The sequence below is a fragment of the Dermacentor andersoni genome, chromosome 2 (assembly GCF_023375885.2).
Source record: "Dermacentor andersoni chromosome 2, qqDerAnde1_hic_scaffold, whole genome shotgun sequence".
NCBI lineage: Eukaryota > Metazoa > Arthropoda > Arachnida > Ixodida > Ixodidae > Dermacentor > Dermacentor andersoni.
The window spans coordinates 93,995,380-94,023,348 of NC_092815.1; the positions used below are offsets into that span (position 1 = coordinate 93,995,380).

The 27,969-nt window shown below is 45.8% G+C and overlaps 2 protein-coding genes across 3 annotated transcripts in view; one reads left to right on the top strand and one right to left on the bottom strand.

Annotated features, from left to right (window-relative positions):
• Nucleotides 1-1,318, top strand: part of LOC129387684 (monocarboxylate transporter 14-like) — an 18,017-nt gene extending 16,699 nt beyond the window's left edge. Inside the window, exon 7 of the mRNA XM_055077036.1 lies at nt 1,119-1,318. Coding sequence (XP_054933011.1) covers nt 1,119-1,318 — 200 coding nt within the window. The remainder of the gene's footprint in view (nt 1-1,118) is intronic.
• On the bottom strand, nt 550-27,823 carry LOC126541627 (receptor-type tyrosine-protein phosphatase F-like). Of its 2 annotated transcripts, XM_050188471.3 has the most exons (9): nt 27,527-27,823; nt 14,199-14,586; nt 13,195-13,506; nt 10,423-10,719; nt 8,846-9,202; nt 5,789-6,070; nt 3,643-3,748; nt 1,898-1,953; nt 550-1,825 (listed from the first exon to the last, which is right to left on the bottom strand). In XM_050188471.3, the coding sequence occupies exons 1-9, from the start codon at nt 27,620-27,622 to the stop codon at nt 1,794-1,796; spliced, it is 1,926 nt and encodes a 641-aa protein (XP_050044428.1). In that variant the 5' UTR covers nt 27,623-27,823; the 3' UTR covers nt 550-1,793. The 2 variants fall into 2 exon arrangements, with proteins under 2 accessions (XP_050044428.1, XP_050044429.1); XM_050188472.3 differs by lacking the exon at nt 10,423-10,719.
• Nucleotides 27,824-27,969: the final 146 nt, after the last annotated feature.

Below are 27,969 nucleotides of genomic sequence, written 5' to 3' on the forward strand. Positions count from 1 at the left end.
TATCGCTGTAAAAATAAAAATAAAAAAGACGTTAATAAATACTAATAGAAGGTTTATTTACAATTAGTCCGAAACTTGTCGCAACATGCCTTGGCTAACAGTATATGACGTCAAAGATTTTGGTGCTCCGTATTCCCGCGCATGACGTCGTGCGCCGTTCCCTGCGCGGAAACTTCAAAATACGTTTTTAAATTTTATTAATTGTGTTTAAACTAATCTCTCATGCCGCGTTGCGTCGGTCAGCTTAACTCTGCTGACAGCCAGGTTTCATGTAGCACCACTTTTTTTTCTACTCTTGACATCACCGAACAATCCCTTTAATTTATACGAGAACTAGTAATGCTACGACAGGGCATCCCGGTGAGGCCTCAGTGTAAACCGCCAGGGCCTCTAGTTGCAATTAAACTCACAGGCCCAGAACTGCGAAAATATTGTAAAGAAACAATGACGCAAACACAGCATTGAATATCTAGCTAAAACTGAAACATTTCGCCACATGCGTACACTCCAAGTTATTCGCATAGGCAGCACAAAATAAGGCACATAGGCTATAACGTTGGATACGTTTATTGTTTGAAACACCATAGCTTTATCGGCAAAAAAGTAATATGCGCTAGACACGATTAAGTAGCTTGTTGAAAGATAACCCATATACGGGCTAAACGCGCCTTTACGAGCACAAGTCGGGTAACACATTTTTGGAAAGTGGGCGCGTATTTTTTTATTTTTTTAGCAGGCTCGGATGTGGCAGCTCTGTAAGCAACACACACGCACACACACACACATGCACACATACACACACACGCATACACATACGCGCGCATACACACGCACACATACATGCAAAGAAATAAAAAACGCGAATAAGTGCGGTATGTATAGATTGCAAACCAAATAACACTCGGCACTTCATCAGCACTGAGCTGAACTCGCGGCACACTCCAAGCAAAATATTTTGCATGAGTGATAGGGCAGCGCAGAGCTATTTTTCGCCACCGAATAACAAACAATGCACATGTCACGAGCGTGCAAGACCCCAGGCACGATGTTACTTAAGTTGCTAGTATATGACTCCCGTTTGGGCACACCTCTTGAGGGCGTGCATGCGGGCCATGCAGCAGGAGCACTGAGGCCGATTCGATGCTTTGCAGGCTACTTCAAGGACAAGCACGACTCGTACAACGGCCTCTACTACCTGGTATCCGCCGCTTGCTTCTTCGTATCGGTCCTCTGGTGTCTCATCGCAGCGGCCGACATGATCAAGGCGCTCGTCCTGGGAAGGCCCATGCACCAAAACGCCGTCGTCATACCCGCCTGAGCGTCGCATTTTATCGTTTTTCTTTTCATCACTTTTATCTTATAGATTACTGCGATTTAATTTTTCTGCGCTTCTTTATATTCTACCGAGAGCAACATTTCTAGTTCTACATCAGCGCGTACTTTTTTTCCCATTCATAACTTTCGACGCCACTGCATTGTGTGAACTTTTCTTCTTTTTTTTCTTTTTTTAACACGCGTCTGGGACATACGTGAGTCAGTAGTTTGTCAATGTTACGAGTTGGCAATCATGTTTTTCGAGAAGGTGCACTCTTTACCGAACTGTCCGTACGCGACGTTTTGCAAACTTCTTGCACGGGTATATTGCGTGTGCTCTGGTGACATTTGTTTGAAGACGAATTGATTTCACACATTTCACAACTGGTTTCGGTGACTGAAGACCCAAGGTGTGCAACTGCGTAAGATACGCGATAATTTCCGCCTCTGTAATAGTCCTAGCGGATGTCCCTGCCGCTCTAAGTCCTTCTGGGAACCGTCTTCATGAACACTGAAAAACGGGAAAGAAAGATTTGAGCTGAAGTCAGCGGGTGACTAGCTAGCGTAGTGCACGTTCGCTTACCGATGTCGTCATCGTCGTTCTCCAAGGAGCTCATCCTCTTGTAAAGCTGGGGACCCCTGCGTTCCCAAAGAACTGCTGTCAGCAAGCTCACTCTTCCCAACGTGTGAAAGGAACACTGCGCAGTTCAATGACATCGTTTGATCGCATATGCACGCAACATGCAGTCGCAGCGCATCGCTGAAAGCGTCCATAGCGTTTTGTGCTATGCTATTCCGTAACAAAACGACTAATGTGGCTCTTGTGCAGATACTCGTTCATTGATCGTAATTAAAAGAAGGCTTAGCAGAGACATATGGGCGATTTCTTCCCCCTGGTAAAGGTCCTGTAATCACACTTACGAAGCATACGCCAAGCGCCCGAGCGCGAGATCAATCTCTCCAAAGCGCATTGGCAAACTATTGCACGGCTGTGCAGTCAGCCGCAAAATTTTAAGCGATACGAGACCCGAGGAAGAAAACAAAACTTAATTTTCGCGTTGCCTAGGCACAGGGCCTCTAATTCAAGAAAAAAAAATGGTAGCATGAAAGAAAACAGAGAAAAAGAAGACTAGTGCAAATGTCTGGAGCTCAGGTAAGCAAGCTACTCGTCTCGTCTTTTTTTTTTTTTTTTTCGCGCTGCTACTTTTCTTTCTCGGTTGTGATTCAACTCGCCCAAGAAAAATGTTCTCAAATTCAAGATTTCGGGCTGTATTGGTTCTCGCGGCCTGCACACCGTTCCATTAAATTAGAAGGGCCACACCTTAACAGAAGACACACATTTGTCATGAAACTCGTGTCCGACTGTAAACTGCAGCATCCAAGAATTTAGAATTTAGGCAGCTTTTGCAAGCATGTAGCTCTCCGTACGCGTTGCACGGGCGCCTTCAAACGATGCATGTGTGGTCCGTGAAACGGCGCAAGGAGCACGCGGCGCTATAGACGGAAGTACATGGCGCGCACAGGATGTCACGCCTCGCAAAACAAGTGGCGCCACCCCGCCCGCCAAGAATGGCGTGGTTATCAACATCCGCATCACTGTTCCAGTCGGTCGGTTGCCCCTACGGTTGTGGCGACGCGCGGTTTTATGACTGCCTGTCGCACGACGAATCACACATCGAATATAGCATGCTGCAGTTGCCAAAAAACTCGGTTCAGAACGTAAACTCAGCGCAATAGCACCGTAGAGTGAGAATAAAAAGATGTTCGGTTGAAGGAAAGAATTACACTTAAGGAACCAAACACACATTTCCTTCCCACACTTCGATGCTCGGCGCTGATTTAAGTTTATACTTTTACGCTGTAGTAGCTACCCTGATTGCCACTCGGTCAGTATGCTATGCTATACCCCAACTGTATGGCGATATGTGGAACCTTGAAACCTGTGGAAAAAAAATGGCAGCGAGGTCGGCCTGGGGTTGACTCCTCTAACCCGCTGCTCCACACTGGAATTTGAGAGGAAGGAAGAGAAAGAGGGTTATGATTGATTACAATCTGGACAGGCGTGAATATATATAGTCTTCCAGACGGACTTTCACAGCCGCATGTCAATCACCGCGCCGTGCAGGAACGCCAGTGATTCACGAATTGCTCTGCAACTGGACTTGCGCCCTGGCCCGAGATCTTAGTAGTACTTCATTAGTGAGCGGTCGATTGCTAAAATTTGCCAGCTTCTTACGTTAGCGCACGTATTGGGGGCAAACGCAAAGGACACGGTTTTACCGTTTCTGGCACGTTCCTCCAGTGCTGTACAGGCGTGCAACCACTTACGTTCCTCTCTTCTTGCGGCAGACGACGAAGACCGTAAATCCTAGAGCGGTGATGATTACCGAGCACACGATGGCCCCTATGAGGTAGCTATCGGCCATAACAGCATCTGCGCAGAGAACACCCACAGCGCCACTGTTAGTCCCCTGCTTATCAAGCGACCAAGAAAGCGCCCAATGTATTCTCTGTAGCTCCCTGGGACATCGCTCTCGGTGCGCCTTTTTAAGAAAAGCCTAATCTACTGCAGTCAAAGTGTGCAGAATTGTGTGTGCGAGTAGTTTTTTGCACATCTTGTGTTGTGTGGTGGCAAGGAGGAAATCACTGGCCATCGAGCTTTGGGTAAATTTAACCATCTGCTTGCCTGTAATATGACTCCATCTCAGATCAGTGCTACACACGACTACTTTGTTAAAAGCACGACCATGTTTGACAGAATGTTCGATTGTACCAGTTCGACGTGCCGTGTTCCGTCAGCAATGACGAAATAACAGGGATTTTCTTTTCTCGTAATACTCGCAGCAAATAACATGTGCATGTGGTACGAGCCAAAGATACCATTCTCTTTATTTAAATAAGCTTTAACAAACGCGAAATGACTGTGCACCAAGTCGGTATCTCAATTATGAGGGCTCGTAAGACATCATGCTACCACATTGACGTTCTTTCAGTAGAGTCTGCAGCGCTTTAAAATAAAAATATGCAACTTTTACACATTTCTCACAGTTAATCATAATTCGTGACTGAAGAGGATATTGACAAGATGCGTGTAGTTCCAGTGAGACGTCCCACGGGGCATAAGTTCGAAAAAAAGTCGAAGCAGACAGCCAGAAGATCACCGTGGCATCACCATTCCAGCATTAAATCAGGCCATGGCGAAATGCATGGCCGTTAACCTGCGTTACGAGAGCACATTCGGGTTGTCTGTTTCGACACCCGGAAAACAGACACCCTTTGTCCTGGAATCGCTCGCTTTCGCGATAGTTCCGCTAAGCGGATTATTTAAATATACAGCGACAACCACCATATTTTGCAATGTTGCTATAACTTCGCCACAACACTAGCTGCATGTGCTTGCTACGACGAGATCTGTATTCAGATTACTGGCGATAATCTGCATCTCGATGCTTGCGAGCATCCGTCCGCACCTCCAATAAACGAAAATTTGGTAAAGTTAGCTTCTCTGCAATAAGAGTTATTTTAGGGAGAAGCCCGCTTCTACATTTCCCTTCGTCTTGCATACGACAGTCTGCTTATTCGAAGTTATTAATACGTGCGTGTACGGTAAGCGTCGTTATTATTCCAATTAACGAAAGGCAGATCAACCGGAACCGAACCTGGAATTTCTCAATTTCGCGACCGGTGCTCGGTCACTGTCGAAATCAGGGCTTCAGGTGTGTGCATGCGAAACAGCGCTCGGCGCGTGCAACGTGTGGTCACGTGGCGTGCGGGACGCGGCGGCAGTGGTGAGCGGAAATACACGCGGAAACGCGCGCGGCCTTCCGTTAAACACATGACTGATACCAAATACATTTAGCAGGCATGGTCAACCATTGTAAATTAAGCGGCAGTCGCCAGCTAGAATTATTATTATTATTTATTATCATTATTATTATTATTATTATTATTATTATTATTATTATTATTATTATTATTATTATTATTATTATTATTATTATTATTTCGGCATAGCAGCAAAGGATGGAAAAGAAACCGCATATATAGTCAATAATGAGGCCCGACTCCTCGAGGCATTTTAACTCTGTTGCATGTTTATCCTCGCACTAGCAGACGCTCGCCTACGCGCGTCCAACCTATTTTTTTTTTCTTTTTCAAGATTTATTTTGCTCATGCACGATGCAGCTAGCAATATCCGCCTCCTTGCCTTCCTCCTACTCAAGACACGTGTAAGGAAGCGAGTAAAAGCCAGGCGAATAAGAAAAGGCTGAACTAACTATACTGAGCATGTGTAGCCGCATGAAGCAGGCTTCTCGATACCCCTTCTTTTTAACTTTTAACCTTTAACCGCCGGCTTCTTGGCCAGTCCCATGTAGTCGGTAGGCAGCACAAGTGATGAACAAGCAAGCAAGCAGAACCAGCGATACCAGTGATAGTGGCTGCCGAGCTGTCCGTGTACAGCGAGTTCACATACCGATGTTGTCGGTGACGGTCACTAGCTTGGTGGTGAGTGGGCCAAGAACCTTGGTGTTCTGGCTGTCCATTCGGAAGGGCACCACGCTGACGTTGTAGTCGCTGTCAGCGTGCAGGTTATGGATGATGAGGCGCGTGACCGTGACAGTCTTCTCGGAGCAGCGCTGGTTCTGGCACCAGGCGACCACGTAGCCCACAATGCCGGGCGCCGGGGACTCCCAGTTGGCCTCCACCGAGTCCGCGCTCACCATGCGCACGTCCAGGGCTCGAAGCGCGGGCGGCGCTGCGTTCGCGAGATGCTGGTGTAGCAAATATATATACATACACCCAATAGGAAATGTCGCTTTGAAGAAGCGGCATGGGCAGGGAAAGACGTGTTCATTACACTTACATTCCAGACAGACAAAGAACTTTACTGAGGTTCTGAGAAGCGCCGCCCTTAGAGCAGCACCACGGGCCGCTCCCACGTGGGGGCAGAAGTAGAAACTTATTTAAAAAAAAGCAGGTTCCAATAACTTTTCATTCCAATAATCAACTATAATGAACAGCATTTTCCGAAACTGGAAAACTCTTAGCGATTATAATATATTGCCTTATGATATGTCATGCGCATTTATAGAAGAGACCACAAGTGAAATTTCGCATTGAATCTACACATGGATGTAATCATAGTACTTATGGATGCTTGCCAGGAGGGCAAGTTGCCAGTGGCTGCCGGCCGGTTATATTCTCTTTGCATACATGCATTCCTTCAGGCATACGAGCGTCACAAGATGTCACCACTAAAGCAGCTGCTCGCGTCCAGGCCTTTCGGTATTCGTGTACAAACGTTGTAGCGGTTTCAAACGTACTCTCGGGACAAAGGAACGACGATTTATTGCGCCTTCTACACACTAATGCGAGCTAGCCGAATTGCAGCTAAATGCAACGTGCCGATGGTCACTGACGAATCAAGGAACTCCGACTCACCGCGACAGGATCTCGAGCGAATGTCGGACAACCCCAAGTCGACATCACGTCGGACACTAACGTCTAATTGTTCGCCTATAGTCACGCGAACGGTGGCGCGTTCGAACGATCATGTTCGTCCATCCCGGTGCCCCTCTCCGAAGCGTTTCGCAAGGCAATAACATCAGGAAACGCGAGAGAGTCGAGCGTCCCCGCATCGTTTTGCTGCGAGCAGTTAGTGCAGCTGAAACCATATGGCATCATTAGTCTGCTTGCAGCCTGCGTCTACTGGTGGCCTTGGGTGAGGCCGAAATGCGGCGCGGGCGGCGGCCGTACAGATTATTTGTACCGCTGGCTCGAATCACAGGATATGGTGCGTTTATTAAAACAGGGCAAGCTAAAGAAAAAGAACGCGCAAGCTTTCCTAGTTGTAGAATCATTGAATGGTTTGTGAGGGCGCGGAACTTATTTATGTGCAGAGCTAGAGGCCTCGGCTGAGTCGAGATTCTTTACTGTTTAACGCTATAGATACGTTACAAGTGAGTATGTGATCCAGCAATGCTGTATTGAAAACAGTCAGAAAAAAGGTCAATGGCGTCTAATGGGTCGCGCGGCGCCGTGAAATATTATGTGCAGTTTGCTGCTGCTGGAATGTTCGAGCTGCCTCAGGACCGCTATAGCGTCGCTTTTTGCAACCACTGAATGCATTTTTAATATGTTTACGCACTTAACACTTCTCGACATAAATGTGTTGAAAAACAGAACATTTACACGCTACAAACACCTCCGGGGTTGCAAGAGTGTTAGAGCAGAGACAGCGCATCACTGGCGACTGTGGCGAAACCAGTATATGGCCCTGACCTTGCTCGCCATCTTTAATGTGCGCAAGTACTTATAATCTCGCATATATCCTAAAATCTGCCCAACTGCCTACCGGTAGTCACAGAGGAAGTTAATTGTACGGAAGAATGCTTTTACGTTTTACAACAAAAGCTTTCACAGCAAGAAAGAGCATCATAAAATTCTTCACTGTACGCTTACCATTCAAGCATTGCTGGATCGCGATTTAGCTGTCAGCTAATTACGTCCTGTATGCAGATCCCTACAGCTAGGTGTCTTGTCTAAGTTTAGCTGACATGCGGTGTAGTTATGAAAGTGGCACCAGAAGGTGCTTAGCGTAAACAAGTCCTCCAAAACACATACGCATGGTGTACTGAAGGTCAGTTAAGAAAGGTTGCAACTTTCTTAATTAGTCACGGAATATAGATTTACACATAAGGCGCACAAGGATACTGTAGGTCAAGTCAAGCATAAGTACACGAATAAATGGATGCGAGCGGCTCAGGAAACAGCTGAGCAAGATAACACGCGGAATTCATTATTTCGTAAATGTGATGACGCGAACAGGGGTCCAACGACACGAGTTTTCGGCAATTGTACTTGTTGAAGAACAATAACGCGCCAGGTGCAGCAGTTTCCGCGCCTCTACTCAACCAGCTCGACAGAATACTTTGACGCGTATACTCACGATCATATAGCGCAAGCGCTACCAAACAATATATGTCAGCTTCACAATTACAAATGACTGGACGCTTGTCTGGTAATTAAGCGGTACATTATCCGTCTACAAAGTCGACACTCCCTTATCCGGCGGATCTGCACTGCGCTCTGCACGCGGTCACAGCGCAACCGGCTTTTGCGAATACAAGGCTAACAAAAAAAATTGTATTCCGGGGTTTTGCGTGCCAAAACCACGATATATTATGAGGCACGCCGTATTGGGACTCTGAATTTCGACCACCTGGGGCTCTTTAACGTGCACCCAATGCACGGTACCACGGGCGTTTTTGCATTTTACCGCCATCGAAATGCGCGGCCGGGATTCGATCCCGCACCTTCGGGCTTAGCAGCGCAACGTCGAAGACTCTACGCGCCACCACGGCGGGTGCGAAGACAAGGCCACTCATACTGGCGCGCTCACGTGATCCAACGTAGACGCGTATACGTGTCGGCTACGTTACGCTGAGGCTGCCTTGCCACGTCTATGACAGTGAGTAACGCAACACACTGAATGTAACACTAAGCAGCAAAAACGCATTCGTTCGCGCACCTTCCGGCAGGGTCTCGACGGTGACGGTCTCGGGACTGCTCTCGATCCACTGGTGGCGGTCGGCCTGCAGGTTGTAGGCGCTCACGGCGACCACGTACGTCGACTCCGGGATGAGCGGGCCGACGGTGGCACGCGTCTCCCTCGCAGACTTGAGCGTGTGGCACTCGGAGTTGTTGGTCAGCTTCGCCATCCAGGCGGCGTAGCTCGCGTCGTCGTGGCCTCCGCTGCTGCTCTGGTTGCACCAGTGCACGACGTAGCCGTCAAGGGGTCCGTTGGACTTGAGCGGCGCGCTCCAGCTCACCACCACGGTGTTCTTGGAGCGGCTAACCACACGCAAGTTCTGGACTTTGGAAGGGGCTGCGCGCGCCGAGATACACAGGGAAGTTTTAGAAGCAGCGGACTCAAGTTAGCGAACGATATTGTCTCTGCGTGGAAAAGAACGCAAGCGGAGTTTGGATGCCGTGTACGCGCACTGTCGCTGAACGTATACTAATTTAGCACGCTACGCCGCCTGCCTTTTGTTATCTCTAAAATTATCTACATGAATTAGAAGAAAGAACATTTAAATCGGCTCGTGTGTCTGGGTTATATATATATCAAGTCGTAAGAAGCAACAGGTGCACGTACAAAAACAAACATTGGATTCGACGTTAGTCAGTATGAGCAGAGGGAAGTATGCGCTTTGAGTAAATGACAGGAGAAAGCAGATTAGCTTTATCATGAAAGGGGGCGCATGTTACAAACGGCCACATCTGCAGAGCCAGAAGAATACACCATGCATAGAATAAAAAAAAAAAAAAAAACCAGCATCCACTTACTGCTGTAAAATTCGGCACATATATGTTAAGACAAAACGAAGAAGCTATGTGACTATTCATGTAGAGAGCATAACACGCCGATTATCCAAATGAGGCTAGGAACCCGAAGCCACAAAGAAGACTGCGGTTTGTTAGCTTTTTTAAAACACGTATACATTGAGCATGAATTTTCAAAGCGGCCACTCGATGTTCACTATCACCAGGTGCACGTTATGTCAAAAGTAGACATGCCGCTTCCACATCAATAACCGTTGGACAAATGAAGTTTATTCCTATCCTGTCCTTCCACGTCGTTTGTTAAGTTTCACTTGGAACTTTTGTTTTCCGCCTTCCCTGAGCCACGATTGCGATATCATGCACATTTCTCAACACCGTCCTAAATTTAGTATAGGTGATGCAAGCCCTTAATCATCTAGCTGTAAATATCTGTCATTCCTCACTCTAGAAAACATGCCGTGCAAGCCGTGGAGCAGCACGAAAGAAACACGTTCTCCAACTTTGCTATCGTAAAGGCCTCTCTTATTATTTCTCTCTCTCTCTCCTATGTAGGTCAAATAAGCCAATAACCTTAGTGTCTTATCCGGTATAAATTATGTTCCTTCGATTATATTCACTCCTTACTGACCGAACGGCAGGTTCCAGCGACCTAGGTGAGGCGACCTCGAGCGAGCCAACGAGAAAAGGCAGAAAGAAAAAAAAAAAAGAAAGATTGTTTCACTCAATACGGCTCCACTAGCTTCCTTAAGCGAACACACTGACCGCCGATGCTCGTCTTGACTTCGATGCGAGCAGGGACGCTGGCCACCTCTGTGCCGTCGTGCAGTTTGTTAAACGCCTTGACGTAGACTTCGAAGAAAGTGTCCGGAGTTAGGTGCGTCACCGTCACCGAAGTGTTCTGCGTCTCGAGGGAGCTGCGCTTCTGATGCTCGCGTGCCGGTCCGTAGAAGACCGTGTAGCCGAACAGGGGGCCGCGCAATTCCTGCGGCGCGGACCAGTGCAGACTTATCGCCGTGCTGGATACGCCCGTCAGCTGCAGGTACCGCGGAGCAGTGGGCGCTGAAACAGCACAGCGCGCGGCAATTGCATTCACGTACACGCTCGATCGCGCGAGCGTTCGGAGACTCGGTGGTCATTGAAATTCGCAAAGCACTGACGCATACGGAGCGTGCGTTACCAGAACTCGAGATGCCCACTACGTTCCACCTGGTCGGGAAGGATCGCGAGGAAGTCGCACAAAGAGCCGCGGACGGGCTAAACACAAAAATCTTTAGGGTCAGTCCAGATGGCCACGTGATTCGTTGGCCTCGCGACCACTCCATCGTCTACTCGGTGAGGAACGCGCTCACTCACGCCAAACCGCTCACTCACCACATTTGGTTCGTTTATTTTTTAAATGCCATTGTAGCCTAAAGACCCTGCGTCAGAGAGTGTTACATAAAGATTGAGGGGGTAGGAGGCAGACAGTAGACTTCATATTCAAATAAAGATTTACCATGGAAAATAAGAACACTACAACGAAACACTGAGCACTCTGCAATAAAACACGGCATAAACAGGATACACGGCCAAATGCCATGTAAGCATGGGGCATCTGTTCAAAAAAAATAATAATAATAATAAAGGACTGCGATTACACATTGAAAACACAGGAATTTTACACTACAAAACAGTACACCGTTAATGACAAGTCAGTAAAAAAAAACAAAAACAGTAGAACACAAAAGCCACGTGCAGATTACTAGCAGTCAGGACGTGAGACACGTGCAAACAAGTTTTTGAAGTTCGTTAGAGTCACGCTCAACTGCAATATGAGAAGGTTGGTTATTCCACTGAGCTATAGTGCGTGGTACGAAAAATTGAACGTATCGTGATGTGCGGCTAATTACACGTTTTATTTTGAAAGGATGAACGACGAGGAAGTATAGTGACACTGGTGCTACGTGAATAATCTGAAAATATAAATCTAGCAGCACGATTTTGCAGGGCTTCGATGTCATGAGTAATGCACTCTTAATTCGTCTGGGTCTCACAAAGTCGACGCGTGCTCAACGTTTGGGCGAATTCATGTAGTGCAAGCTATAGTTTCCTCGTGTGCATCGAAGCGTGTTCCAAATTACGTTTGATGAGGCCAGGACAGCGTTTGGCAGACGTAACGATGCTGTCCAAGTGGCTTTTTCACGTCAGGTCATTGCAGAAACGGAGCCTTAGGTACTGATAGCTCGAGGAAAGTTCAACGTTAGCATTGTTCAACACGTAGCAAGCTTGAATCCCAGAAGTTCGATTAGTAAGAGACAAATGTAGTGTTCGTATGAATTTCTTGGCCAATCAGCTGGTTTACGAAGGAAACACAGCTTCTACGGAGAGCCACAGAAAGTAGTTGCAGTGGCCAAGAAGCTATCACTAAAAAAAAAGAAAATGTTCCGGTCCCTTTGCGGGAGTCTTTCTCCTAGTGAACCCTGCACACTCTGAATACGGCTCTGGTGTAGTCGCCAAAACGTCGCCTATCTTTAAAGCGTAATTGGTCGGCGCCTTTGTGCCATTTATTCATATGTAACAAGTTAACGGTTTTGAGTGCCAAAACAACGATATGATTATGAGACACGCCGAAGTGGGGGATGCCAGATCAATTTTGACCACCTGGGGTTTTTCGACGTGCACCCAATGCAAGGTACACGGGCGTTCTTGCATTTCGCCCGCACCGAAACGCGGACACCACTGTCGGGATTCGATCCCGGTGTAAATAATCAACATATACCTGCGCGCATCGAAAAATAACAGCCAGTAAGTTTTGTTGAAACTTTCGTTACGCAGATATGTTTTTATGAGACAACCGCTTGACCAGTTTAAATGAACTTTGTTACATTTGAGAGGGAAAGTTAAATTCCAGTGTCTCTAGCAAGCAGAATTTTGTTTTATGGCCTTAAATTTTTAGCGAGAAATTTCGAATACTAGTAAGCTAACATAATTGAAGCAGGAAGTTTACAAATTACCCGCCGTGGTTGCTCAGTGGCTATGGTGTTAGGCTGCTGAGCACGAAGTCGCGGGATCGAATCCCGGCCACGGTAGCCGCATTTCGATGGGGGCGGAATGCGAAAACACCCGTGTACTTAGATTTATGTGCACGTTACCCCAGGTGGTCGAAATTTCCGGAGTCCTTTCACAGAGATGTCAGATTCTGAGGGCGACGAAGACATTGACGCGGCTCGTTCGTCGAATCCGACGTGCTTGACTTTTGTTTGACAGCCTCGACGAGAGTGGTTTTTGATGGATTTCAGGATTGACTACATTGACTATTACTGCTGCATGCCAATTGACTACTACCGAGACTTTCTGTGGTTGACAATAAAATCGTTGTTTCTCTGTGGCATACTGGTTCGTCCCTGCGGACTATACAGCGGGTGCGGGCTATCCAAAAAGAAACTTAATTTAGACTCAAACTGGCCCCTGTGGACGATACACCGCGTGCGGACTATAATACTGAAAATACGGCAATTACTTAGGGTGAAATTCGCTGCTCCCGCAAAGGCTCACCTCCAGGCTGCGTCCTGAAGACGGTGGCGTTAGCGATGATCCCTACGTTGGGTGCCACAGTGCTCACTTCGGCCCTGTAGATGGTGTACGGCTCGAGCGAGTGGAATTCACAGTGCGTCTCGTTGGTCCTGACCGACTCGACGGGCACGTGCTCGAGCGTGCGGTGCGTGACCAGCTTCCAGAGCGTCACGGTGAACCCGTGAGCCGCTTCGTCCGTGCTCCACGTCACGTTGGCCGCGGTGCTGGTGGCGGTGGCTTTGACGATCACTCCAAACGGGGGTGGCGGCGCTGGCTCGCTCTTCGGTATGGGTTCTGGGTATTACGTCAAAGTAGCGCTTGTACGAAACTATAGCATCCATATTGCCGCGTGCCTTTTTACTTTTTGCCGATTTCACCGGATTATCCGATTGTTATCAAGTTAGTGCAATTTAGCCATTCCACTTAATATATTTTCCAATTCATTCATTCATTCATTCGTTCGTTCATTCATTCATTCATTCATTCATTCGTTCGTTCATTCATTCATTCATTCATTCATTCATTCATTTAGCGAGTCCTTCAGTCAGTCAGTCATTAGGTAAATCATTCATTCATTTAGTAAGTCAGTCAGTCGGTCAGTCAGTTACTCATTCATTGAATTAGTCCGTCAGTCCATCATTTACTCTTTCACTCATTCATTCATTCATTCATTTAGCGATTCCTTCAGCCAGTCAGTCATTAGGTAAATCATTCATTCATTTAGTAAGTCAGTCAGTCGGTCAGTCAGTTACTCATTCATTGAATTAGTCCGTCAGTCCATCATTTACTCTTTCACTCATTCATTCATTCATTCATTTAGCGATTCCTTCAGCCAGTCAGTCATTAGGTAAATCATTCATTCATTTAGTAAGTCAGTCAGTCGGTCAGTCAGTTACTCATTCATTGAATTAGTCCGTCAGTCCATCATTTATTCTTTCACTCATTCATTCATTCATTCATTCATTCATTCATTCATTCATGTTTACCGGTTGTAGTAGGCTGGCAGGCGACAGCGCTGGCGTTCTCTCCCGCGCAGAGGTAGCGCACGCAGACCGTGTAATTGGTCTCCGCCGTGAGGCCTCCGATGTAGATGCTGCCGGTGCCGCCGCCGGCGCTGCGGCAGAGGGGCGGCAGCCGGACGGCGCCTTCCCTCGAGCACGCGATCTCCTTCATGTGATGCGCCAGGAGAGCGTTGATGGCGCACACGCACGTCCACTGGCCCTCGCGTTGGGGCTCGTCCGGAGCGACGATCACGGCGTTCGACGAGCTGTTCACGGAGAAGGAGGGCTCGTGGCCTACGCACCAGGTCGCGTTTGCCGGCTCCGTGGCGTTCGCAGCCGCGTGGCCATCGAGTCCGTCCGCAGCATTTCGCGCCTGCAGTAACAGAAACAACGAAAAGAAGGCCAGGGACGGTATCACTAAGTAACGTGTGACGACTATACTTGTCTATGACAATACACGCCGTAGTGACTCCGTGGCTGCGCCGCTTTGTTGTGGTAACACACGAGGTCGGCCGCGAGTTTCATCCCAGTGGATTGCGTATTGCGAAAAGGTTCGTGCATCCTTGTTTGAACCACTGGTCGTCAAAATTAATCCGAAGTCCTCTGCTACGGCGTGCCCACTGCGAAGCTTCAAGATGCTGAACCCCACAACTTAATTTGTTTTCCTCTAATCTGCGATAATATGTTTATTGTGATTAGATCTCATGCGTTTAGAGTGGTTCTGGCTGTACATATAGACGATTCACTGCTTATTACAGTGGGTAGTACAATATGCATATATTCCCAATTTCAAATTCTGTATACCTCTTGCGACTACATGGTAAACTACCTCTCCGATTGTCCTTGCAGTGGGTGTCGACTCTGACGTTTATTTCACACAGTGAATGAAGGGTTTTTTTAGTTTATAGGATGCGAAAATTCCATTTGACCTGTTAAAACAATTTTGTGAACTATAAATGGCAGAGTAAGGCACTTTCTATGGGCAAAAGAATGCATGGTATAGCGCCCATATCACAGCTGCCGCGGGGTTCTTGGCTGGAAGTTAACTAATAAGATAAATGGGATTGTACTTATGTCCAGTCGAGAGTATGACGGAAGCCCGTCTGGTCGGGATGATGCATACTTAAAAGGAAGAGGTCTGGACACCGACCAAAATGACTTAAAATTGTTATTTGCGTTTCGGCTCCCCCACGGGAGCCTTGTTCGGGAGCCTTGGACCGATTGTGAACAAGGCTCCCGTGGGGGAGCCGAATCGTAAATAGCTATTTTAAACCATTTTAGTCAGTGTCCAGACCTCTTCCTTTTAAGTATGCATCATCCCGACTAGGCGGGCTTCCGTCATACTCTCGACTTCATCCATTTGCGACAGGCGTACGGCCAGCAATTGAAAACTGAAAGTTCAGTAATGTGGAAAGTTGGGCTAGTTGGCGATTAATAATCATACCTTGCTGGTGAAGCAGCGCACTGACACAGACACGGTGAAGACACACAGTGTCGTCTTTTCTTGTGTGTCTTCACCGTGTCCGTGTCAGTGCGCTGCTTCACCAGCAAGGTGTGATGATCACTGAAAGATTGTGAACAGCCTAAGGCTCCCGTGGGGGAGCCGAAACGTAAACAACTATTTTAAACCATTTTGGTCGGTGTCCAGGCCTCTTCATTTTAAGTATACTTATGTCCAGATGACGCATATATACACGTGTATATACACGCACCGACAGGTCGGTACACGGGTGCACTCCTCACAGAAACGCGGCCGCTGCAACTGGGAGTCAAATCGGCGACTTCGGGTTCAGCAAACGCCATAGCCAATAAGCTGTCGTGGCGAGTAATATTGAAATTTGTTGTATTTTCAGATTACATAAGCTAATTATTCAATGCTTTATCTGGCTTCGTTTTTTGAACAACCTATTCGATAACCACCCGTTCGCTGTCACATGCACGTTGTTACGTCTCGACACGGCCAGGGACGTTAATTAGACGTTTGCCACGAGGCAACCCCACACATTCATCAGCGCCTATCCAGAAGTCAACGCAGCATTGACACCGACAGTTGACGGGTCCACAAAAGGCCCCTACCACTGCATGACAGCCCGAACTAATGACGAAGGGGGCCAACGCCGAATGCTACCGCGGGAACGACTTCGCCCTTGGATTCGCAGGTTGCTATCCTGTCCCCTATTCCATGCATCGGAGGTGGGGGTGCTGCGGAACGATACGATATCATGCGATAACCGATTCGACGAATGTAATTGGCCGCAATACAGTCATCAGATTCCCTAGTCGAGTCGCCTAGGGAAGACGACGGTATTAAAGTGGGAGACTTTTCGTGCAGTCGGGGCGACATGTCCTGATGTGAACTCGGACGTTTAACAGGCTCCTGCATGGAGTGGGCTTCTGTAACATGGAGCCGTGTAACTGATGTCAAATAAACCCCTTTTCCTTCATTTCTACTACCGGACGTATTCGTCGACGGGCCTAGTGGATTCTTCGCGCTAACGCCACCACGAGCCGCAACAACGCGCGCTTCGTTCACTGCCACCAGCGGCACACTTTAGTGCTCCACAGGATGCAGAAATAGAAAAAAATTGTCAAAGTGCCTGAAAGCGCCATTTGTCAATGTACTTGAGCTAGGAATGATCACATGATGTTCACAGCTTCTGTATACAGGGTGTCCTAACTGTCATGCACCAATATTTTTTTAAAGAAAGGGCAATTGCGATACTCGAGGAAAACCTAGTGCGTATTGTTTCCAGTACAGTGGAGTAGCTGCCAGCAATTTTTTCGTTACTGAGATTTAATTAGGTAATTGTAAGTAATTATCCTACTCGAGCAGTAATGTCCTAATTATCAAAGTGTCAATGAGGCATTTGTAGGCACCCCCAAATGTCATCTAACTGGGGTATTTTCAGTTACGTACTAATTACGTACTATTTTTTTCCGACTGATTTCTTTTTCAGGCGTTCCGATTGCCAATTCTGCACATTTGGAAGTGGTACACTTATTTTCTTGAACGCATTGGTTATGTCTTCTCTGCACGTGGGTTGCTTCCCGGTCTGTTTATTTCGCTTCTATTTTTTGCCGCGAACTTGTTTTTGCAGCACCGTATGCACTCTAATGAAAAATAAAACCGTCACTTTAATTTGGCTTCTGGCGTTTCTGGCGCGAAATATAGCTGCGAGCACACTCTTTCGATGCGATGCGAGCATGCAGCGCCGGGATCTTTAAACATTCTGTGCCTGTTCCATTGCTTTTAGCGTTACGTGAGTGGTCAGAGCGGCGCTTCGGCCACGTTATCAAGGGGCTTTTGTTGTCAATGCGATCACTCGGCCTTGAGAGACTGACAATAAGTGCAACGTAGAAATTAGAGGAAGGAATCTAGAAGCGGAAGGCACACCTTCTTTGTCTCTTTTTCACAAGCCCTGAAATGTTTTGCTACGTCGGAATACTCGTCAGATGACCGATTCCTAAAATGTTCCTTTAAACGGATATTAATGCAGTGTCCAGTCTGACCGACCTAAACACAACCGCACGAGAAATGGAATTCATAAATAGAATCACAGCGCATGCGCGGGAAACAAACCAACTGCCCGCGTCCTGCCTACTAGCGCAGTATACCCGCCTTATTACAATATGCACTAGGTTTTCTTCGAGTAACGCAATTGCTCTTTTTCTATATGTCATTGCAAGATAGTTGAGACACCCAGTAGTGGTGGTAAGCTTTATTGACAGCGGGAAGGGGAAAGGGGGAGCTGGCTGAAGGATCGGGCTCAAGTAAGGCCCTAGGCCTGCTTGGTCTTCTCCGCCCAGCCCACCAGTTCAAGCTGTCGGTCGACGTCCCCGGACCTGAGCCAGGCTGTCCAGTCAGTCTCGCTGCTGACGGGGGGATGAGAGAACGGGAGCGAGGTGCATTCCCCGGCATACGCATGTATAGCTGCGTATTATAATATGTATCTGTATACGTGCGTCATCGAACAAATTACGGAGCACGGTAAACGTCGTTCGCAGTTTTTACATAGAACGCCTTGAAGTGCACCAGAAGCTAAAGCGCGGGGTTAACAGCGGTCGCATGCCAGCCATATCTAGAAACACTGCCTCGAGTTTCCCTACTCTTATCTGTCGGGGGACGAAAACAGAAAATCAACAGAACACGCCACAGCGCGGACATGTGCACACGAAAGTGAATGTCAAATTTACAGCGCAGCCGACGTCGGGTCCACTAATGCACCACTCAAGCGGCACACTGAGAAAAAAGTAAATCATTAGTCACTTCGAAAACTACCTATGCTAACTAAGCCACTACATGTCGAGGAAAAGAAAGGAGCCATATTGAAAACAGTGTTCGTTCAGCTCGGAAGTGACTTAATGTAGTGCTATATACCTTAAGTCACTTGTGGTCTTGTCGGTATAAGCGCGATGTTACCGCGCAAAGTTGGGTAACGAACACGCAGGCTCACTCTCCGCTCAATGGAACGAGGAAGTTGAAATGACGCCGTAAAGTGATCGCGGAACCCAGCGAATCGCAAGCAGGGTCGCTTGCTCGCTTAAACTCTTTTCATCTAACATGGCTACAAGGGCGAGTGTAGCCCGTATACTTCAAATTTCAAATATTCAACAACGACATTTGAACATGTTTCAACTCGGATTCAGCAGCTTCTAGAATCTGCAGGGCAATAATGGTGCACTTATTTGCCCGACTCCTTTCGACGTGTCCTAAAGTAAGTAAACCCCAACTTTGACGCCTTTTTACGGACGATGTAGGTTGTTTAAATAAGGTATGTAGCAACGAATGTGTCAGTGCTGATTTTTATTTTAACAAAAAATCATTTGTTTCCGTTCAGGATCTCTCTCTCTCTCTCTTTTTCTGTTGAAATGAAAGACACGTAGTAGTCACCTTATACTGGTGACGGCTACTCCTTTTTGCATAGCGGAAACAACAATATAAAAAAATATATGTAAGAAAATGAAAAGAAACCACGTTATAGTGTCAGAAATCCACCGCACACAGTCCTATACACCCATGAACATATGGATACAAAAGGCAAATGCAAGTCGCACCACAATGAGCTTGTAAACAGTCACACACACACACAAGCGGCCGTGATGTAGACTGAGATGAGTATAAATACAGATGATGCATTACAGAGAGATAAAATAATGCGTGCACGGAATACAAAAAAAAAAGTATACCACAGAATATATAAGCGCTAATAATTACAAGTAACAGAAGCAAACACCCTGTAACTATTCAGTGCGATGTCTAGTACTTGTTAAAGATGCCTGTCTCTTCATAAAAATGTTCGTGTTCTACCTTGCAATATTATTACAGTGTTGTGCGCAGTGTACGGATATGAGAAAGAAGTTTCAATGACGCTTGCTTCAATATTGTTAGTTTTTATTCAGATTTATCACTGTCGTTATTTCTCCCCCCCCCGTCCCCGTCCCCGTCCCCTTTGTTCTTTGTTGTGTTTTTTCCAACCACTTTCTCTTTTGCTCTCTTTTTCGCTTTCTCTTACTTCCTGATTCTTGGCAAATTCCTAGCAGTGCAACAACACTAAATAACCAATAGAAACAGCCCACTCTTCAAGAGATTCTGATAAACGGTTGCGTGTAAGGCTAGCTGCTTCTTGAAGTCACTGCATATAGTTCCAACAGAGCACATACGACGAAAACACGACCACGCACACAAGATGATGCGCAAACTAACAACTGTTTTATTCATATTCAGTAGGCAAAGTACATATACGTCCAAAAAGGAGTTATTGTAAATAAGCATGCGTGTTTCAGGATTTCTTTCCTTCTTTTCGAACATATACCCGGTGCTTTATTCATCTTAGAGAAAACTTTTTAGAGAAGCTTTATTTTAGAGAAAACTGTCATATCGAGGCCCCTGCCGTTTTTGCACATAGATTAGATTATGGTGTTTTACGTGCCAAAACCACTTTCCGATTATGAGGCACGCCGTATTGGAGGACTCCGGAAATTTCGACCACCTGGGGTTCTTTAACGTGCACCTAAATTTAAGTACACGGGTGTTTTCGCATTTCGCCCCCATCGAAATGCGGCCGCCGTGGCCGGGATTCGATCCCGCGTCCTCGTGCTCAGCAGCCCAACACCATAGCCACTGAGCAACCACGGCGGGTGTCCTTGCACATAGACTACGCGGCAAAGCGGACATTAGCAGCACGATAACTTCAGAAGATAATCACCGAAAATGTTCTAATTAACTATTTAATTTCTCTCTTCAAGGTACATAATTCAACTGCGAAATTGAAGCCGAGGAACGGTGAGTCTTGTCTGCTCAGTAGAAACCCGAAGGCTAGCACCTCTTCCAAAGTACGCCACCTTAAAAATGGAAGGAGTGATCACTTGTAGGCGCTCTTTCGTGTCACTTCTCTTCCTTCCCAAGTAGATCGTCGCGCTGCTAACCAAAGATGCATTTTTAGGCTTTACAATAATTTTTAAATAACGCCTGTGGCAGATAGCATAATTCTAGTCTTTGAGCTGGATTATTCAAGAAGGCGGACATTACTCGCACAGTACATTGAAACACATGTTTAACTAATTAACTTTCTAATTACTTTACCGCACATAATGCAATTTACGAAATGTATACCTGGCGAGTCTTTAGGTCTTTATATTCACGTAGAGTGAATTTTCAGGATGACACCAGTTTCGAGACATTAGTTCCCAAAGTGTGCGACAAAATACGTGGTCGTTCGTTACTTCTGCGCTTCAAAGCTAAGAGAGCGTTTTCCTAAAAAAATTAAGTGGAACGGTGTATTTTTACTGCGAGTTTGAATGGCGCATATATCGAAGCAGGTGCCATCAAAGTTTGTTACAGTTGGATATGCCTTGCAAAATCATCGACTACGATTCGTACATTGCAATATTGGCCGTAAAGTAATTGTGAAATGAATTGGTGAACGTTGGTAATTGGTTGATTACGTGTTTTCATTTCTCGTGCAAGTGGCGTCTATCTCTATGAATAATCCAGCTCACGTGCTACAAATTTTGCTGCCACAGGCGATTTTTAAAAACTCTGTAAAGTGTAAATATGATCACCCCCGTATTGGCGTTCCTAGTGCCTCATCTTATCTGGAACGCCCAGACATTTTTCAGCAGATTTTGCGGACAGATATGTTGAAAGTGGCACTAGTCTTAGAATTTTCGGCGAACACGCATGACTACTTCACTACTCCCGAGTTCGCTTCAATTCCACACTTACATGTGCCCTGGGGTGAGCGACTGTAAAATATAATTAACGCAGTTTATATAAGTGGCTGAATTATCGTAGCTCTTCTGCCTGGTGCTGTCCGCCAGACTACGCGCCTATCTGCAATAGCGACAGGGGCCTTGATGAATGAATGAGGTTTTATTATTAATAGACAAAATACAGTACAAGAGAATATTATGCAGGAGGAGGTGTAACAAATAGTGTAAAAAAATATAACAAACATGGTATTGGTTTATGTTTAGCAGTACTAATACAAACCAGCTACAGACATGCTAGTAAAAAAGTATAATTATTATTACATTTGATTAATTACCGAAGTAACTACAACGCCATTATGAAAGTAAGTGGATAATGAGACATCACCAACCGAACTTTTATTTGTGTACCATAAGTATTAACAAAATGTACTTTTGGAAGGGAGAAAAGGGAAAAAAAAAGGACTTAACGAAGTGGTTGCAGATGATAAAATGTCGTCTTTTAGTTCTCGTTTAAATTGAAATTATTTACATGACTTAACAGTAGGAAGTAGTGCGTTCCAGAAGGAAACGGACGAAAAAAGGATGCTTTGCGTACCATAGTTTGTGCGTACCTAGGGAAGAATAAAATTATTGTTTAGTGCAAATCACGTAAGATTACTATTCGTTACTCAAGATTGAGGTATCAGACTGTTGCGGTGAGCGTTATCTAGTTGTCGGTATAAAAACGCACCAAGATTAAAGTTAATAAGCTCGTCTACAGTAAGAATGTTATAGTTATGTAATAACTGTTCGGGATTGAAATGGTTAGGACTATATGTAATTATTCTAATAGCCTGGTTTTGTAATACTTGTAATGATTGTGAGTAGGATACGTATTGCCCCAGCATGCAATGCAATAGTTTACATGTGAATTAATAAATGAGTAGTATAAAGAGAGTAGTGTTTTATGGTTAAATACATACCGAGCTTTTAAAAGTGTTCTTATCCCGTATGTTGCCTTCTGTCTAATATTGGTTATGTGTTGATGAAATTTGAGGTTAGAATCGAGTTCTACTCCCAAATAGTTACAGGAAGTACTGTGCGCGATGGGATTTTTACCAAGGTAGAGCGGAGGAATGAATGCGGATGAGCGTTGGTGGGACGTGAATAAACACACATTTAGTTTTAGACGAGTTTATACTGAACTGGCTAATATAATTTAACACGTTGTTTAAGTCAGTATTAAGTATCGAAACTAGGTTCCTTACACAAATGTCAGAGTTAAAGATAGCTGTGTCATCTGCATAAAGAATGCAGTTAGGAGAAAGCAGGCAATTAGGCAAGTCGTTAACATATATTAAAAAACAAGAGCGGGCCAAGTATGGATACCTGTGGTACACCAATGTTTGTTATCATTGATTTAGAAAGAACAGCATTAATTCTAACCCTTTGTGTTCTATGTTTCAAGTAATTTTGTATTAAAGTTAAAGCAGGACCTGTTCCAATAGATTCAAGTTTAAAGGACAAAATGCGGTGGTTAATTTTATAAAAGGCTCTAGTTAGATCCACCAACACTGATCCAGCATACATGCCCTTATCGATTGCCATCTTCGTTTGTTCAGTTAGGGCGATGAGAGCAAGTTCGGTTGAATAGCCCTTGCGGACGCCGAATTTAAATGGTGAAAGAATGCAAAATTTAGATAGGTAATTAGGCGCTTTTCTACCAGCCGTTCAATAACTTTGCTGAAAAGGGGCAGAATGCACATTGTCCTATAATTAGTAGTCAAGCCACGGTCACCCTATTTAAATGCTGGAGTAATTCTACCTCCTTTTAGTTCTTGTGGGAACGTTCCAGTCTTAAACACCAGGTTAATAATAATTGCGAGAACACCCGAGATTAGGTGCGCAATTAGCTTGATGTGATTCGAATGCATATTATCAAGACCTGCACTGCTTGCTTCTAAATTTCTTATAATGTTTTCTATTTCCTGTGGTGTGGTTGGAAACAAAAAGAATGAGTGAGGTAGGCGTTGCAATAGATCGTTATATTGCGTAGGTATATGCGAATCGCTACTAAAGAAAAATTCTGCAAAAGCATCGGCAATATCTTGTGAGGTGGTGTACGCTCTGTCGTTATGAATAATTTCCTTTAAAATATCGCAATTGTATCGCCTATTTAAAAATTATTTACTATCTTACATTTCTTACTAATGTATTTTCCGCATTCTAATAGTGTTTTCTCGTAATAAAGTTTTTTAGCTTCTTTTTTAGTTCGATAGCGAGAAAGTTGGAAAATATTTTATACCTTCTAGTCAAGTTGCCGTTAAATGGCCGTAGTTTCGTTTTCTTATACAGATTCTCCTTTTCCGCATCAAGGCTATCAGCTTATCTAACAGCCAAGGATTCTGTGGGGACGCAAACTTTTTTTCATCAGTCAAAATACGGTTTTAATACATATATAAAGAACGAGAAGGCCATTTGTGGATCTTTCATATCTGCTATAGAAGACCAATCAGCTTGGCTCAGTGAATAAATGAAAGCTTTGTCAAGCGTTAGCTTTGTGTAAGCGCCTTTGATATTATTCTGAAAGCGCAAAAATATCGGGTAGTGATCAGTCAGATTTTGTAACAGGACGCCTGCGTCTGGTGGAGACAGCAAATTTGAAAGCGCATGATGGATTATTGTACCATCTTCATAGTTAGTGCACCACGTAAGCACTTTTATTAAGCATTTGTAACCGAAGCTGTTGAAACAACTTGAATATTGTAAGACCTAGGCAGACGAGCTTTCTGCGAGGTTAATGTTAATATGGTCTATAATTATAACGTTTTTATTCTCGTCTGCAAGGATACTCAGCGCGTCATAAAGCACGGCGCAGAAATAATTCATAGACAATGAAGGCGAGCGATATACACAACCTATTATTAGACTTTTGTTGTCCACATTAATAAAGTCGCTTTTAAGTTCGACCCGTACCGATTCACAGTCACCTACGCCGAGAAGAAAGTCGTGCCTTCTTTTGTACGTAAGAGTACTTAAAATACAGATTGCGGCACCGCCGTGACAGCTGTACTGACGATTTGGGTATTTGACGATTTGAGTAGGAGAGCAAAACAGGATCTTGTCGTGGTCACTTAACCAAGTTTCCGAGATCCCACTTATTGAGCATGTGAAGTGTCGCAATCATATTTGAAAAGTCGTCATAGTGCCTTCGTAGGCTTCGTGGGTTAATATGAAATCACAGTTTGATATGACAGTTTTCTTTAAAATAATGTGTTCCACCTAAAGAGAAGCGCCTGATATATATATATATATATATATATATATATATATATATATATATATATATATATATATATATATTGCTTTCTGCAGGTGAATAAAACAGTTTGCGTATCGTCACCTTGTGTGTGTGTGTGTGAGCGTGTTTTCTTCGTGTGTGTATTGTTAGAACTATGCAGCGTAACTTCGCGTCCATCACTTAAGAGACTCTGGGCGCGCGTACGGATGCGCGGACTAAATGCCAGAGCTCCTTGAGTACCAAGCCGCGTGCCCAAGTCGTATAAAATAACCTCGCGACGAGTACTTGTAAGGTTTGGGAGTGGGTTTATTGGTATTCCGTAGACAGGGGCTAGAGTTACTGTACAGGATCCCTCTAGGTTCCCCAAAGGGAGCATGTACAGTAACTCTAATGGAAACGACAGTACAGCGCTTGTCCTTGCCTGTCTTGTATAGTGCCCGTCTCCTTTTCCATCTTCATCTCCGCGCCTGCTTGTCGCCTCACTGGCTTTGCTGTCGCGTTCCACGCCACATCTGAACACCTTTCGTTGGAAGATGCAGTTCCTTTGCCTCTGACGCCGTCCCTCTCTCGTCGTTCATTGCAAGCGTGCCGAAACCGTAACGATTGAGTATAACACGGGACGAAGGAGACGTAGCATACGTAGCACCTGTGCCATGTCCAGCCAGATCCCCAGTGCAACGAAGCCACGCATTTTCTTCACAGCAGCAGCTCTTACGGGCCCTTGACTGGCTTGAATACGTCCGGGCTCATCGACGCCGTCACGAAAGTTTGGCGTAGCACGTGGCACAGAATATCTTGAAATAAAATCGCAGAGATTCCACGAGGGACATCAACGCGGCAGTACTTGGTGATCAAGAAGAAACGTGACCTTACAAAACGATGCATTATGCGCCTTCGAAATTGAATATCTATGCGGCCTCGCCAGCGACGATGCACTGCATGGTGGGCTAGCTATTCTGGAAGCCCGTAATTAGGAGGGCGATTATAGTGAAAGAAAATCAGCAAACGCATAATAAATGCAAAGTGAAACGAGACGATCTCGTGTGCCTAAGGCAAGTGTTGGCAAAGTCTTATTTTGCTTTATGGTACTCGGGCTTTAACAAAACATCCGGTCATATGCAATTACTTGTTTTAACTGACATGTATAAATGATAAATATCGAGAACTAAAAGTGGATGAAAAAAACAATTCACCTTAAATGGGATACGAACCCACGTCTTCACATTGCGCGTGCCATGCTCTTACAAATTGGTCTACCGCGGCGCTGTGTTCGCATCCACTTCCTTGAGTATTAAACATGTGCACTAGATATAGGCCGGGGAGTGTCAGCCAGCGCCACAAATCACGGTCATGGCGGCGGAAAGCATCGCACGCGCAATGGGAAGACGTGGGTTCGTATCCCAGTTTCGTTTTTTATTTTCGTCCACTTACATTTTCCTTTATCATTTATACATGTCAATTAAAACAAGTAATTTACCCCATGCTTTCCTTGGTGTCATTGTCTGTTGGCTTAATATGATTGTGCAAAGTGTGTTGTATCCCCAGCTTTCGTTTTTCCCTTTTTTACGTGTTCCTTTTACGCATATAATTTACTAAATTTCCAGCCCTTAGTTAAGTAGGCTCCTTCCACCCCGCCCCCCCTTTTATAGAGCTGAGAGGTCCTGGGCTCTTGACCTGTCCTCCGCCACTATAGTCCAAGATATGCTTCAGGGCACTGTTAGCAACTGCGAGATCCGGTGTATGTTCCAACGCTCCTTCCCGGCCTTGTCTTCTCAACAACTGCTTGCAAAGCTGAAGCTTCCCGTTATATTTTTCTTTCTTTTTTTTTTCCTCGTTTCCTTCATCGCATGGACTAAGTACCAGACAATACCCTCTATTCGCAACGATTCTTTATCGTCGCATTCCACAGCGCAAATCAGAGACGTCACGTGCATGCTGACGTTCCACTCCGCAGGGACATGTCAAGGCTGATTGTGCACCTACTGCGTGTCGTCGAGTATGAAAGGGGCTGAGTTGCTGAATAGAGGCTTTTCCTCTAATTGGTATTTTGGTATATCGATCGGTTCGCTTATTCATCCCTACTGTTGGCGTGGCGCAAACCAGCAGCGCGCGTTTAGTAACGTCACAATACCGTCTTGCCATCCAGCGCGCGCCGCGTAAATGTCACGTAAATGTTACAACAGGCACATCGCGTTGACCGTCGAGCATTGCATATTATTGCCCGTCAGGTGGGCAAGCAGGAAAACTACGTACGTACTTCTGTGTCTCAACAGCCCCGCACTGCTTATCGTAAAAACGCGCAGTAGATGCCTAAAACGACAACACTGCAGCTACTTTTAACGCCGTATATATACGCATGTGCGTCGTGGACCCGACATTTCATCGCGCCGACAACCGCGGGCATTTGCTGAACGCTCTGCACAAAACCTATCTAATATACCTTTCCCCTTCCGACAGGTAGGCTGCGAGATTTGATTTCACATATAAAAACAGCACGTGGGTGATAATGGTGCAAGAAATGCTTGTCACGGCTGTTTGCTCGCTTCGGTGTTCTCCACGTTCTCTTCCTGTGCGGTACACCTACTTAAGCGTGAACGTGCAGGCCTTGCCGAGCAGAGCAGTGGGAGGACGCGAACGAAAGTGTGCCGCCGCCATGTTACCACCCATTGTGTCGCATTTAACTTATAGTACGTAAAAACTCTAGGAAGCAGAGCTACGAGCACGCTCCGAGATTATTTGTCACGTGACGTACAACTCAAGAGCATATAAAAGATTACGTGGGCCCTGCCGAGACGCCAAGCGCGCGCGCTTCGCCACTCACCTTTTCAGCGGGCGATTCGGCCATGGCAGCGGCAGAAACCGCACAGCACAGGACCACGAGGAAACATCCTTTCATCCAAGTCGCTCCAGCAGTCATCGCGCTTCCGGGAGGACGTTTAATGACAGCTTCGCTGACGATACAGTCGCCTAACGGAGACGCTCGAGAGGACTCCGAAGGGCTTAACAACCACTTCACCAAGGTGCTGCGCCGCTTCGCTTGTCATCCGCCCATCGGCGAGTGCTAAGTCCGCCAGAGGATACACGTTATCTTCTCGCGCCGCTCTTATCTGCGCGCCCGAGTTGTGTCTCTGTGGGAGCGCGCGGCGTCGTTTTGGAGTGGATTCAGGTTGCCTGCACACCTTGTGCAATAGGCTCGCACCTACCGCGATGACGTTCGGTGTGTTTATCTGGGGAAGAGCAAGTGGCGGACGCCTTCCGTCGACG

Excerpts from the sequence above, each read along its gene's own strand:
- LOC126541627 (XM_050188471.3), bottom strand. The coding sequence starts at position 27,622 with ATGACTGCTGGAGCGACTTGGATGAAAGGATGTTTCCTCGTGGTCCTG. Across the intron at positions 14,587-27,526 it reads CCGAATCGCCCGCTGAAAAG|GCGCGAAATGCTGCGGACGG; the intron begins GTGAGTGGCGAA and ends CTGTTACTGCAG. Across the intron at positions 10,720-13,194 it reads CTTCAGGACGCAGCCTGGAG|CGCCCACTGCTCCGCGGTAC; the intron begins GTGAGCCTTTGC and ends GTGCTGTTTCAG.